This window comes from Pseudopodoces humilis, chromosome 1 (genome assembly GCF_049639895.1).
Source record: "Pseudopodoces humilis isolate 2021_Gansu_Grassland_sample_001 chromosome 1, ASM4963989v1, whole genome shotgun sequence".
Lineage (NCBI taxonomy): Eukaryota > Metazoa > Chordata > Aves > Passeriformes > Paridae > Pseudopodoces > Pseudopodoces humilis.
This window is the reverse complement of record NC_142200.1, coordinates 125,108,026-125,121,691: the sequence shown is the minus strand read 5'-3', so window position 1 is coordinate 125,121,691 and position 13,666 is coordinate 125,108,026. Positions and strand designations below refer to the sequence as shown.

The 13,666-nt window shown below is 36.8% G+C and overlaps 1 protein-coding gene across 1 annotated transcript in view; it reads right to left on the bottom strand.

The window, feature by feature from the left end:
* The window catches only part of THSD7A (thrombospondin type 1 domain containing 7A), a 267,635-nt gene that overhangs the window by 12,178 nt on the left and 241,791 nt on the right, over positions 1–13,666 (bottom strand). Inside the window, exons 19-26 of the mRNA XM_088053378.1 lie at positions 13,076–13,229; positions 12,144–12,285; positions 11,536–11,651; positions 6,001–6,118; positions 4,086–4,231; positions 3,351–3,525; positions 1,200–1,373; positions 465–560 (exon numbers count right to left, since the gene is read on the bottom strand). Of these exons, the coding sequence (XP_087909504.1) occupies positions 465–560; positions 1,200–1,373; positions 3,351–3,525; positions 4,086–4,231; positions 6,001–6,118; positions 11,536–11,651; positions 12,144–12,285; positions 13,076–13,229 (1,121 nt within the window). The remainder of the gene's footprint in view (positions 1–464; positions 561–1,199; positions 1,374–3,350; positions 3,526–4,085; positions 4,232–6,000; positions 6,119–11,535; positions 11,652–12,143; positions 12,286–13,075; positions 13,230–13,666) is intronic.

Sequence of the window (13,666 nt, the reverse complement as noted above, 5' to 3'; positions counted from 1 at the left end):
AAATAAACTTATATTATTAGCACATTTATTAAAATTTTATATTTTGTAACTTTATATATCATATATGGATGATATTATCAAGGTCTGCAACCTTCTCTGCCTTTGTATAGGCACTGAAATGACCTGTAATACATAAAAATTTTATTTGTTGTAAGGCCTGATATTTGAAACCAAACATTTAGAAGAGTCAAGATGCCTATGGTAAAAGACAAACATATACAATGTAAAACATTTCAGGTCCACTGCAGAGGATAATATTTATATTTACTTTTAGCATTACACGCTGTGTGATTCTAGAAAAGAAAGCACATTTTAATATGCAAAAAGATGATGATTTTGATTCATACCCCAGGAAGTGTTTTTAGCAGATCCTTTTTAATATTTCTTTTTTTCCACTTGTTGGGAAAACACATTATCCACCTGTTTTCCAGGCTTTTTTTGTGAATATAGAAGGGAGTATTTACCTGTGACATTTAAACCATCTGACCTTTGGCACCACACAGTCCGAGAAGATCCCTTCCATGGGCTAGCCATCCACTTGTACTCGTAGCACTGGCCATCTGCACAGAGAACATTCGCATTTCAAGGGATTTGATGACAAGGTTTCAGACTACTGCAGGCAGCAGCCACACTCACCAGCAGACCACACTCATTTTGAGGCCACGCTCATTATGATTAATGGCTTGTACAGTTAAGTAAGCCCTTTTCTCCTTCATCCAGCACTGCACTGCACTCATGGAGCTCCTGGGGTCTCCTGCACTTACTGGACACACAGAGACAGACCAGATGTGTCCTAGACACTAGGATTACGAGCAAGCCTAATGCAGTTAATGGGTAAAAGAAATGTTTCCAATAACCCCATAATGGTTGTAGCTCATCTGTTGTGCAAAACTCATTTAGGGGTCAGGTTCCTTTCATGGTAACGCCGAGCTTCAGCCAGTGCTCCACTGCTCGGAGAAGTGGTCAGGGCTGCATCTGGCTACATGTCTCATCTCTTCTGTGCACATCTTATGTGGTCTGGGATGAATCATGAAGTCCTTCTGCACCTCAGTTCTCTCTTACAAAATTCCTTTTTGTCTGATCCGGCCTCTGAATGGGCAAGTTGGTGCAGGAAACTACTTCTCTTAGACAATTGGTCTACTACCAGTGGTAAGCATGGCTGAGACATTTTATTTTAATACATGTATTTTAGTGCTTACCATTGCATGGTCTTGTTTCCAAAGCCTGTTCTGGACAGAGATGTTGATTCTCTAAGTCCTGAATGATCACTGCTCTAGATCGGACTTGTATTCCTCCAAAACCAAGATCCTCACCATTAACACAGGTTAGCTGGCAAAGGCTCCACTCTGACCACTCTCTCAAGTAGCAGTCCCCTGTCAAAGAGCAGTTGTATAAGATGAATTATCATTTTATGTGAAGAGTTGTTTTACACTGAATATGTCTAAAAATAATGTCCAAGTACACTTTCTTAATTTTTTTTTAGTTTTCATTCCTCTTTTTAAACTTGACTCATAGTGCAGAAAAGAGAACATTTTGAATGTCCATACCACAGAAAATATTATAATAAGATTATACAATGGCCTATTTGCTCTAAAGCAGTTTTAGTTTCTTGTAGCATTCCCATGAGATCACCCTCATCAATCTTTACAATGCTCTACCCAATGTCCATATTTCTGTACATTATAAGATATTGTGCATTGTATGTCTTATGCTAAATTTGCATATCATTTTTTCAATTCACCTTTGATCTCAGAAAACATTGTCTATTATTAAAAAGATTAATTATTGCTTATCCCCATGCAGATTTTCTCTAAAAAGGCGTAAAAGCAACTGATGGAAAATACTTTGCAAGAAAAGGAAATGGAAACATGATTAAAATGTCTGTTCTTGCTATTTCATATTACGATAAAAGAACTGTAGAATTCTACAGTGTAAAACTAAAAAAAACCAAAATATACTAATGACACTAATTAGCACGATCAGCTAAAGAACATTTAAGATCTGAGGCACAACACAAAGAAACCATTTTGTTAAAACTGCTGTAGAAAATGGGACTAGACTGCGCACAAACTCATAAATAAACCTCTTAGTTCTCATTATTTCAGTGAGAAAGGCATTAAAAATTCATGCTACCTTGCATTATACTGATGACAGATATAATCAGTACTGTGTTGACCGGATGCCTGATTAATGAAGGAATTTTATTTGCCAACCTTAGGAAAGCATGCAAAGAAATGAATAATTGACGCACTGATGTATACACAATAGGAAAACAAGTCATGGTTTTTGGAAACATTAGCTGGAGCGTATCATTAGCACATCCCCCCACAGGGCAGTTATTTTTGCTGGCTAAATGTGAGATTGTTGAAGAACAAGTCCCTGCTCAGCAAAATTTTTAACACAATCAGTAAGCAGCTATATTTTTTAATAAAATTCACTAATATGAAAACAACTACAGTCTTTGTATTCTTCCAGTTTCTACTTAAGAAGTAAAAATACACAAAAATTTTGAAATTGGAATGCTATGTACAAAGCAGTGATGGAAATGTCTCCATTTTTTATTAATTTCTATTTATTGAGACAACTTTACCTTCAATCCAATCTGAAATGAACTAGAAAAAAAAAAATTCTGGGAAAGAGGATCCATCATTAATGGCTACTAAACAACAGCAATATACTTCAAATCCTACAAGTAAGTGTTTGTAATGAACTGGAGGGTTTTCACTGGAAAGTAAAGAACTCCTATATGCTCTTAATCATTCTCTGTATGAGCATAATGGACCTGATCATTCATAACAGCTCTTTTAGGTTCAGTTTACAAAGGCAATGATAGTGCATGTTACATCCAGAGAGTTAAACAACTAGAGGTATTCATGTCAGAGATCAAAACTTTAATTTCATTTGGAATAGAACCTTTAAAGAAAAAAATAAGATGCCTTAGCTTATCTTCCTTAGACATCCATAAAAGGTATTAAGTTTGTAGCCACTGGTGAAAGTTTTAATAAAGTTGTTAGATAATCTACACACATAACACTAATATTTAGCTGTAAACCAACACCCTTTCTTATAAATACACATTTTATTTCAATGGATTTTGTGAAAAAATATATACATCTTAGATACAGTCTATGACAGAAAGATCACATCTTTTATAAATTTAAAAACTAGCATTTTTCTGATTGATTTATTGCCATGAAGCCACTCCTAGAAAGTAACTCTGTTGGTCATTTGATAGATGAATCTAATCAGTAAAGCAGATTTAATTGCCTGTGGCTAATGCTAGTCCCTAACAGCTGTAATGACACCTGACCAATCTTGAAACACAACGTTTATTTGAACAGCTTTGTTACCTGGACAAGGGAAAGTGCAGGTTTCCTCCAGTATGATCTTCTTATCACCATCTATAATAGGCTCTATTTCTCCACAGAATTCCTCATCTACTACTTTGCCAACATCTTCAATGGATCCATCATAAACCACACAGGAGATGTTCCTCACTCGTGTTCCCTCTCCACATTGAGCATCCTACAGAAGGAGAACATATATTGACTGATGCTGGACAGAAGGAAGTGCTAAAAGACTAGATCCGAGTTACTTGTCGCTTTACCTCCTATTATTTTTGCTTAACTACTTACTCATTGCAACAAGAAGAAAAAGAAGACAAACAAGAGAAGACATGGTTCATTACTTCAGAAATAAAAAAAAAACCTAACCCAAAATTTCTGGTCACTGCTACTTGTTCCTTAAATTACGGAGCTAATTATGCCTTTGAATTGCAACCAGAGCAGTATGTCAAGTGAAGATATCTTCTAATATGTGAATATATTTCTGCTGATATTCTTTTACAATACAAGTATTTAAATTATTAGCAAAGATGCTTCTCAGGTACTAAAGTTTACATTTATACTTTGAACCATTGCATTTATTGATAAATATGAAATCTAAGGAACAAAACAAAATTTAGTTTTTGTATAAGAGAGGTGGAAACAAGTTGTTTACAGAGTTGACAAGGAGATATCCAGGCATATTACAAATATGCCTGGATCCACACATTCCATAACTTCTAAGTCCCATAAGGCTTTTACCTCTACTTTGCATGCTGACCATTGACCATATTGCCATCGATAACAAGGTTTTACTGGACAGGGTTTGAATTGTTCCATCTGAGAGGGACAAGGCCTTCCATCACCCTGAAATGGCTGATTTATGGTCCTTCTTCTGATCATTTTTCCTGTAACAAAAAACAGCAATATAACTAACAAAAAAGTGGTTAGACTGATTTATTCCTCAAGATGGTTCTATTTTGCTGAAAAGTATTGTATTTGAATAAAGCAATTTTTTCCAGATTTGACAAATTGGATTGTAAAGCTGATCTGTTGGCTCTTGTTTGTTACGTTGATTCATATTTTCCAAGTCAGACACTTTATATTCTGACATTTGTTTGTAGTGTAAATGCAGGAAGATATCTGATTTGGATAGCTCCTGTAACAGCATACAGAAGCAGCAATTTCCTAGTTCAGAAGCCTAAAGAAAAATATTTATGAACATGAAAACATGTTTGTCCATTTCAGTGGACTCCTGCTCCTCCACCTGGAGCTTGCTGCTAGAAGAGCTGCATGTTGTGTTCCTCCCTAATCTAACACAGAAATGTGTCCCATAATTGTCTGATTCCAGCAAAGAAGAACTTGCAACTTGCTATCACTGTCTGTGTGGAAAACATGACATGCAGAGTTTGCAGAAGATGGAGGATTCTTCACTCAGGTCCAAGAAAATTAAAATACAGTAAGCTTATCCAACAATTATCTCCTCTTCAACCATGAGTGATATGCTACCTAGCTTCACTGAGGTACAGGTTTTATGTCAAATACATATATAAACTGTTTCTCCTTTCACCTTGCTGTGGACATTAGGCCATTACACTTCATTACAGAGACTTCACGTACTGAACATAACTGAAAATTTCCTTCTCTGTCAGAAGGAATGGCCAAATGGATGGTCTAGAGTTGTCACCTCAAAGGTTTCCACAAAATCAACACAACTGTGTTATTTTAATATATTTATAGATAATTATAAGAACCAAGTCTGAAAAAAGATGTATTTATTTAAATTTATATGGTGAGGCTTATATTAAACTAAGGCATTACACAGATTTACCTGTATAACACCTGATGTTAGCCAGCCAAAATAATTAATCTTTAATTCCACATTTCAATCTCATGCACTTGCAATTGAGTATTCTAATGATAATGACATGAATCTTTTGCTGAGAGCAAGCTACACAAGCCACCATGCATAATCAGAAAAATATCAATCTCCCAGACAGCTGTGCTCACTGCAGACAGCTAGAAAGATGTTTGCCAAATGGAGCACCATCATTCTTGAATTCACAGCTGCTCCAACTGAGATGTTACAGGAGGAAAAAAAAAGATTTTCTTGAAAAGCACTGGAGAAAAAAATCAAAGAACAGCAAAGAGTAGATTTCTCACACACAAAATTCTTCCTCAGCCAGATGGATATTTGTGTGGGTGCACAAAAGCAGTTAAGATTTTTGGTCACTTGATTTATTACATGGCTATAGCTTCTTGAAATAGATCAGTTCCAATTTGTTTTTTGAACAATTTTAATTGTTGTTACCTAATCTCACCACTAATAATGAAATTTAGGAGACTTTAGGAAATTTTAGGAGAAAATCCCTGCCTCCTCTTTCTCTTCTTACCAGGGAATAAATATTCAAATCAATGTTTACTTTTGTCTCAATATATCATTCATCATATCTCACTCTTTTTCCCAGAATCAGAAAATATTTGGACCAAATTCCCATTATTTTCAGTGATAAGTCTCACTCAAGCATATTATTTCCATTAATAAGGCTGATTTACATTCCTGTAACTCTCCCTACCTAGCTACATTTTTTAGTTCTGCAAAGAGAGGCATTATTGCTTTTATTAAAGAAAAAAAAGAGAACTCAGTCTTTAAAATATGCCAAAGGTATGTACTGACCTGTAAGGCCACACGTTTGAGAGCATTCAGACCAAGTGGACCAGTCAGAGAGCTGACAGTTCACAGGACATTCCACCACACAAGACATATTCATTTGCCATGTCTTTTCCAAACCAAGCTGAAAGAAATTGTTAAATGGTCAGCACAAAACTCCAAGCCTGTAACATCAGTGTAAAGTTAAAAGGAAAGTAATTAGGACATTCAAAATTCTCACTTCAAGACAGTCCTAATGCATATACTGATCTTTACATACATGCATAAATCCTATTTTCATCAATCATTTTCAAAACTAGAACCTATAAATGGAGGGCTTCACCTCTACAGTATTACATTTTACAATAGGTGAAGGTCAAAATAATTTATGAAGTATTTTGAAAGAGGAATGCAAAAATACTGAGCAGCTATTAATAAGTGAAGTGATTCTAGAAGCCAAGTTCAAAACTAGCAAAAGGAGGAGGATGAACAAGTATTGGATATTCAGAAGATGTTGCAGATGCTAAAAGTTCACAGGAGCTCAAGAGAGACTGAACAAGTTAATGGAAGGGAAATCTGAATGTTTAAACACAGAAACCCAACAGGCAAAGGCAGTTCAAGAACTGAAAACAGGTGGAGACTGTGAAAGGAGTAGATGGAAATTCTTGTATGTCTGTGCTTACTCTTTCTAGGGCATCTGCTTATGCCTCTCTTGGTTTTTTCCTAATGTGCTGAATAAGTGCATGACCTATTCTATTCTATTCTATTCTACTCTACTCTACTCTACTCTACTCTATTCTATTCTATTCTATTCTATTCTATTCTATTCTATTCTATTCTATTCTATTCTATTCTATTCCATTCCATTCCATTCCATTCCATTCCATTCCATTCCATTCCATTCCAATTCTATCCATGAAAGATACTGATATGACACTGACAATGATTTGTCAAAAAAAATACATATTTGCATTTTTTTTCTGAAAAACTTCACAAAAAACCAGAAACCTCTAAAATCCATAAAGTAAAAACTCCAGTTGCTGGAGGAGTCTGAGAGAAGAGGAGAGAGAAAGTAATCTCAAGACCCAAGTTTTCCCAGAAATACATTCTGTTCTCAGTTTTTCCCCAGGTATGATTCAGTCTGACGCCTAGGGAAGGAAGAGTTTTATAATCATGTTCAGGACAACTACACAGTGCTTTGCTCTGATCCTGGACAGTTATTTCTGTTCTTATAAACTCACATGCTCCTGATTTTCACCATCCATGGAAGGAAAGAGATATTCTCACTAACACACATGAGAATATATGATGCAAGATGAAATATGACTGATGGCAAAAATATCAGCATAATAATGCCTGCATCCTGCACAGCTGAGTTAAAAGGGTAGGTCAATTATAGGGTGCATGATCTAAAGTGTGAAAGAAAATCAGTCCTGCTAATATGAAGAGATCTACAGCTTTCCAGCACAAAGGACTGTCCTCTTCCCTGGATCTCATAAGCAGACCTTGACCATCATTGAGGCCTTTCAAAATCCTAAGCAGTTGTGAATATTTTTAACTAGAAGAATCCCCACCTAGTTAAGAGGGGAAAAAAAAAAAGGCAACCTAGACATTTCAAGACCTATTAATTTTAATGACTGGAAAAGTTAATGATGTAAAACCAGCATTTAAGACTTTTAAAAGGAGAGAAACCCACTACTTCCTACTAAGCACAAGCATAGAGCAATAATTAGGCACAACATTAACATGTCCTCCATAAATAAACTACCAATAAGTACTGAAAATATCTCCTCCCAATAGACTCACCAAGCTTTAAATTTACATTTGCAGTACCATTTATTGATACAAATGAGGGTTTGGACCTCTGTTCACTTTTCTCATGAAAGGATAAGTTCCTGGCTTTTCTTGGTGGTATAGCCTTGATTATACAGCTATCACACACAGACAACACCTGAAACCTTGGATAATCTGGAATTTGGATGATTAGGAAGCTAGAGAACCCTCTTTGAAGTATATATTTGGGTCAAACCTTTTGAGCAAAGGCTTTAAAGCCTGCTGAATTGATTCCTGCCAATTATAGAAACGTGACTGTTCTCTTTCAAGACTGGTCTTCTCAGCTGGACTTCAGCAGCTCAAGAGGGAAAAGCCCAAGAAAGATATTAACAGTGAAGAGGAGAAAGCTGAAGGCCAGATTACCCACAGTGACCTCCTATTTGCATGTCTTAGATACTGAAGTGCTGCTTAAATAGATCTGGGGAACAACTGACAGTTTGCAATTAAATAGTATTCACATATTCCTTTCTCGTCCCTCTCCTTCCTTGAACTGATGAACCACAATTCAATTTCTAAGATCTTCAACTGGAAGATCTTAGAAAATATTTGAAGAACTGTTCAGTAGCTCCCCTGCCCTAACACCTTTGTTCTGGATGAGCTGTGGTTTCTGACTCAACACGGGCAAGTACTGAAAGCTACCTGTGTGCTCTGTGCTTCTGGTCACACATGCCAGGGGCAGCAGGCTGCCACACCAGCATGCTCTTTAAATCCTGTGATCCACAAGAAGTATCTGTATTTGTTTATGGGAATGTTTGGCACCAAAGATTAAACCCTGCTGCTGTAGGTTAATCATGTAATCTGATGAACAGACTATTCACCAATAAACCAGCAAAGTCTGCATTTTAATGCAGACACAACTGCTGTTTTCTAGGCTTTTCTCATCTTTAATTCATGGTAAATGAATGAAAATAAGTCTGTAAAAAGTAATATGAACAGGATCAGCTTGCTTTAGGTGATTTGATTTTCAAATATTCAAAGAAAGAGAAGTCAAGTTCTTGTGATAAGTAGAAACCAAGTAATCCAGTATTACTGTGCTTTGAGAGTTTGAAGAGAACTACATTAACATTACCAGGACTTGGAAATAAGCTCTAGAAATTGATTTATCTTGGCAGTAATCAGGATGACTGGCTACCTTCTTTAGCTGATCTACTCAAACACAAGATCATATGGACACATAAGGAAACCAGAACACAGATGGAATGTTAGTATTTAATTCTGCTGATGCTCATACCTGGAGGTAGATATAGGCAAAATTCAGCATGAAGGATTTTTTTTTTATATATGGATTTATTACTTTTGTGAACCATATATTATGTAGAAACTCATTGCAATAATGTGTCTTAATTTCTTAGGGATCAAGGTAGGTTTATCTATTATGAGCTCTCTTCTTTGCATATAATAATAAGAAACATAATTCAGTAAATGTACCTACACATAAATTAAGCAAATCTTTATTCATACATCTAGTACAAAGTTTTATGATAGCCCAGAGAAAATTCATGACCTAGGTCATTACAAAATTACTTCATATTTCTCCTATTCATCAACTTTTCCAACCACATGCACCTTATTTTGAACTTCACTTAATATTTCTGCACTGCCCTTATAATGCAAAAACGCAGTGGAAACCCTCACCCTGGAGGATCATTAGCAAGAAGTGTATAGTATTTATTCACATTTTGATAATTTCTTGAACACTCTCCTCTCATGACCTGCAAGGTCACAGAGTTAGCTTTCACATCTTTAGAGTGAAGGGTCTGTTAAGATCTGAACAGCTTGGCTTGCCTGTTAATCAGGTTAACAGGTTTTACTCCTCAGTTATTGGATCAGCCTTTGACCTCGTTGGACCACTGCTTACACATCCATAATTCAACAAATAGTCTTAACTGAGTGGCTAGGGAGTGGATCAGAGCTTTCTACAAGATGTGTCTCTAAATGATCTAGCAAATCAAAAAGGCAAATAAGAATGCAGCACAGTGGCTGTTGATAAATCCAGGACACCACTGCAGTAACGTCTTTTGGCCAGTCATTTACAGCAAGTAGCTCTTGAAATATTATATTCTTGCCCTCATTATTTCTCTGAATAATAAACTTTCATTTCTTAAATGCAGGAAAATTCCAGAGGTTTTCTGAAATGAGATTTCAGTGTAAAATGTAATCAGTTTTAAATATTGTTTTAAACCTTTGGTTAACATGGATAATTTCTTTGATTTATAGTAGAAGAAATATAATTTCCCACAAAATCAAATAAATCATATTTTTTTCAGTTGAAATATTTGTTTGGATGGACATTTTACATCATGTCTTGGTATTAATTAATCATTATTGTAATCTCTTAGAAATTACAGAAATGACTGACATTGCTTTCTCTTTTTTAATACATTAAAACATTGTAAAAAGTATAATGCATTGCCTTACTAATTCCACAGCAACTTGCTGGTAGGTTGTTATCCTGAGTTTTTTCTTGAGACATAGATTTTGTGGCTGTCCCATTCCTGGAAGTGTTTACAAGGCCAGGGTGGACAGGGCTTTCAGCAACCTGCTGTAGTGAGAGGTGACCCTGCTCACCGAAGGGGCTTTGATCTTTAAGATGAAGATCTTGAAGAACCCTTCCACCTGAACCATTTTATCATTCTGTGAAATGACTAGATTTGATCAGAACCCAAGAACTATGAGGGAAGGAGGAATATGGGACAGAAGTTAAGTCTCAGCTGAAACTCTCTGCCTTTGATCTTACTGATTCAGCAATCCAGGATGTCAGAGGAGATTGGAGAAGTTTAAGTAGGCCAGATATGCCTTTACAACATTATAGTCCAAGGTAAATGATGAGTTTCCTGACTCCCTCCACTTCTGATGAGACTCTTTTCTATGGGCACATCCTGAGAGCAGCTAGTATCCAGAAGGGTCCCACAGAAAAGCTGCTGGTGCCAAAACTGCTGTGGAGGCCTTTCCCCCATTGCCAGTAATTTTATTTCTGATGTCGTGGTGGTGGAGGAATGGCAGCTGAAACAAGTGCAGTTACTTTGTTTTACAGAAATGCATGTAGGATTGCTCTTAAAGTACTGGTGTTGTCTTCATGGTTTTTTTTTCCATGCTACTGTCTCCATGCAACTGAAAGCATTAGGACTGACACACAAAATGCCAGGAAACCAGTGCTGTCAAATTGGAGTTTAGTTTGAACATTTGCAAAATGGCTCTTTCAAAACTTAAGGGCTCCTGTCTAGCTAGTTCTCCATAAATGTTCCTACTTAATATTACATTCATGCTGTACGTTTTTTCACACTAGCTTGGATATTTTTTGCATCACACAGCTGGATACAAGAAGTTAGCATTCAGCCCAGCTGCAGAATGACACGTGAGAAATATTTTCCAACACATTGAGTAAATGATTGATACTGGCAGGTGTCCAAGACTCCATGCAGAAGTTGTATCAAATTAGAATTATGATTAGTATTCTGATTGAGATTTATTACCTTTATTCTACTTTATTAATTATTGTTTCTAAATTATTTCCTTCAGGACATAATAATTAGCATATGTTCACAGAAGCACATAAAAGTAACCAAAGGAAATAGTATAAAAATCAGTTGATGGCTCGGTTCATTTCAGAGGTACTTAACAACCCATGAATAGCGTTGCAAAACATCTGGTGAAGATGCCATACAGCTCAGTTGGCTCAGTATTAATTAGCACCATTAGAAGGGAGGTTTCTCACAGGTACCCACTCACCTCTTCACAGTATTTCAGGTCAACCGATTTGCCGTCACTGCGAACACAATCGAGCATCCGTGTTTTGATGCCACTGCCACAGACAGCCTTCTCGCTGAGCTGACACGTGCTCCAGTCTGAAAAGGAGGAATTCATTAGCATTGTAAACTTTCAGATAGAATTCATAATGATCCAGTCTCCTACCTAATTCTGATGGCCTAAAATAACCCTCACAAGCAACTTTTACACATGCGAAGGCTCACGGAACCCAGCTGCTACACATTTTTGGAAATGGTGACCTTACTGCAAATAGTCAGTGTCACAGTACCTTCCTGAAAAGTTCATACTTGGTTTTGTCTGGATTTGTATGGATTTTGAGTAAATCACAAAATGATACGAGAAATACTTTTCCTGGAGTTGCATTTTGCACTGGGAATATGCACATTTCACACGCGAATTCTAAATTTAATATTTTATCTGAATCAAACAGCCTCAATGAGTTTTCAGTACAAGTTCCACAGCTGCCTCTGGGTAAGAACAGAAAGCAGAAAAATCCATCCTGTAAGGTGAATGGAAATGAGCTGTAGGTGTGGTCCCAGGCTGCCACTAGAGCACAGTAACACAAATACCTGTCACATTGTAGTCATAGTGGTAGCAGTTCTTGTTCAAAGTGCAGGCTTCTGCCTCGGTGGCAGCAGGACAAGGCTTTCCATCATCTGGTTGTCTTAGGCATTCAGCTGACCTTTCACGGACACTACTTCCATTGCATGGCTTGAAAGCAAGATTGGAAACAGCTTAAATATTTTGGCACCCTGATACCTCTGTATGCAGCATTACAACAACCTTTTAAATAATCCCTTCACAAAACACAAGTGTAAAATAACAGGCTCATGCTAATGTATAAGAGAAACCCCTCTCTTTTTCCTTCAACCTGGTAACACCACTCTATTTTCCTAACTAGTACATATTTCAGTATTAGTAGTTTGGAACTATTTCACTCATAAACAGGATATTGAGATGCTCACTTTCCAAACGCTACAATGTAGTGCACCAAAGCCTCTCAGAGGTCCTGAAATACTTCTGGGTTTTGTTTTGGATTTTTTTGACATTTCTTTTTGAAATTGCCATCAAGAATGGAGCGGAGGGGAGACACAAAATTACTTTTCTATGCTCAGTCTTGATCTGCAGACTTTGTCACTCGTATCAGGATAATGACATTTTCAGTTCAGTGACTGTGCTGCTATGCAGAGGCTCAGAGCTAGGCTCAAAGACAGACTCACAAGCCACTGCCAAAGCTATTCCACCACACAGAAGGCACCCCACACTGGGAAGAGTGACCACTGGGCACATTTTAGTCTGTGTTCTGGTGGAATTTAGCTTAATGGAAAATACTGTCACACTTTATTTGCAGCCAACAAAAAAAAACAAAACCCTAAAGACGACACTATGTATAGATACTTACAGGTGTAATCAGTTCAGCACCTTTCCAAAGCACATCATACATGCACTTTTAAAATATCCTCCCAAAACTACAAATGTGACACTTCAGTATGCTTCTTACCAAAGAACACTGAGACCACGATCCCCACTCAGACATGACACAGTCCTCAGGACATGGCAGTGTGCATTTTCTAGCACCAAGTGGCATCTCTTCAGGATCACACAGATAGTCTTCAACTGTGTCAGAGGGACCATCCACAGTGTTTAGCATGCACCTGGAAAAAAGAACTGCACATAAACTTCATTTGCCATAGATTTTGTATGGTATGTGTTCAACAGTATTCTGAGGCATTTTAACATTTTGTCAGCACATAAATGAAATAAATATTGATCTGTGAATATCCAAGAAAAGCTGAAGAGCCAGAAACAATCCTTGTTTTCACAGATGACAGCAATATAAAGGAATGCACATAATTTAGACAGTGACTATCAGTGATTTGCTGAGAGCCGCTGGGCAGATGATTTGCTTGACATTAGCTTACCTCTGAACCAAAAGAATGCAAATCATACTATGGTTTAGACATATTTTGTGCATACTTCAGCTAACTTTAAATCCAGAACTATTAAAACTTTAAATTTTATATTCTTAGTATTAATCCTTAATTTACACAGATGCCTTTTAATTACCAATAGATTAAATTAGGAATCAAGG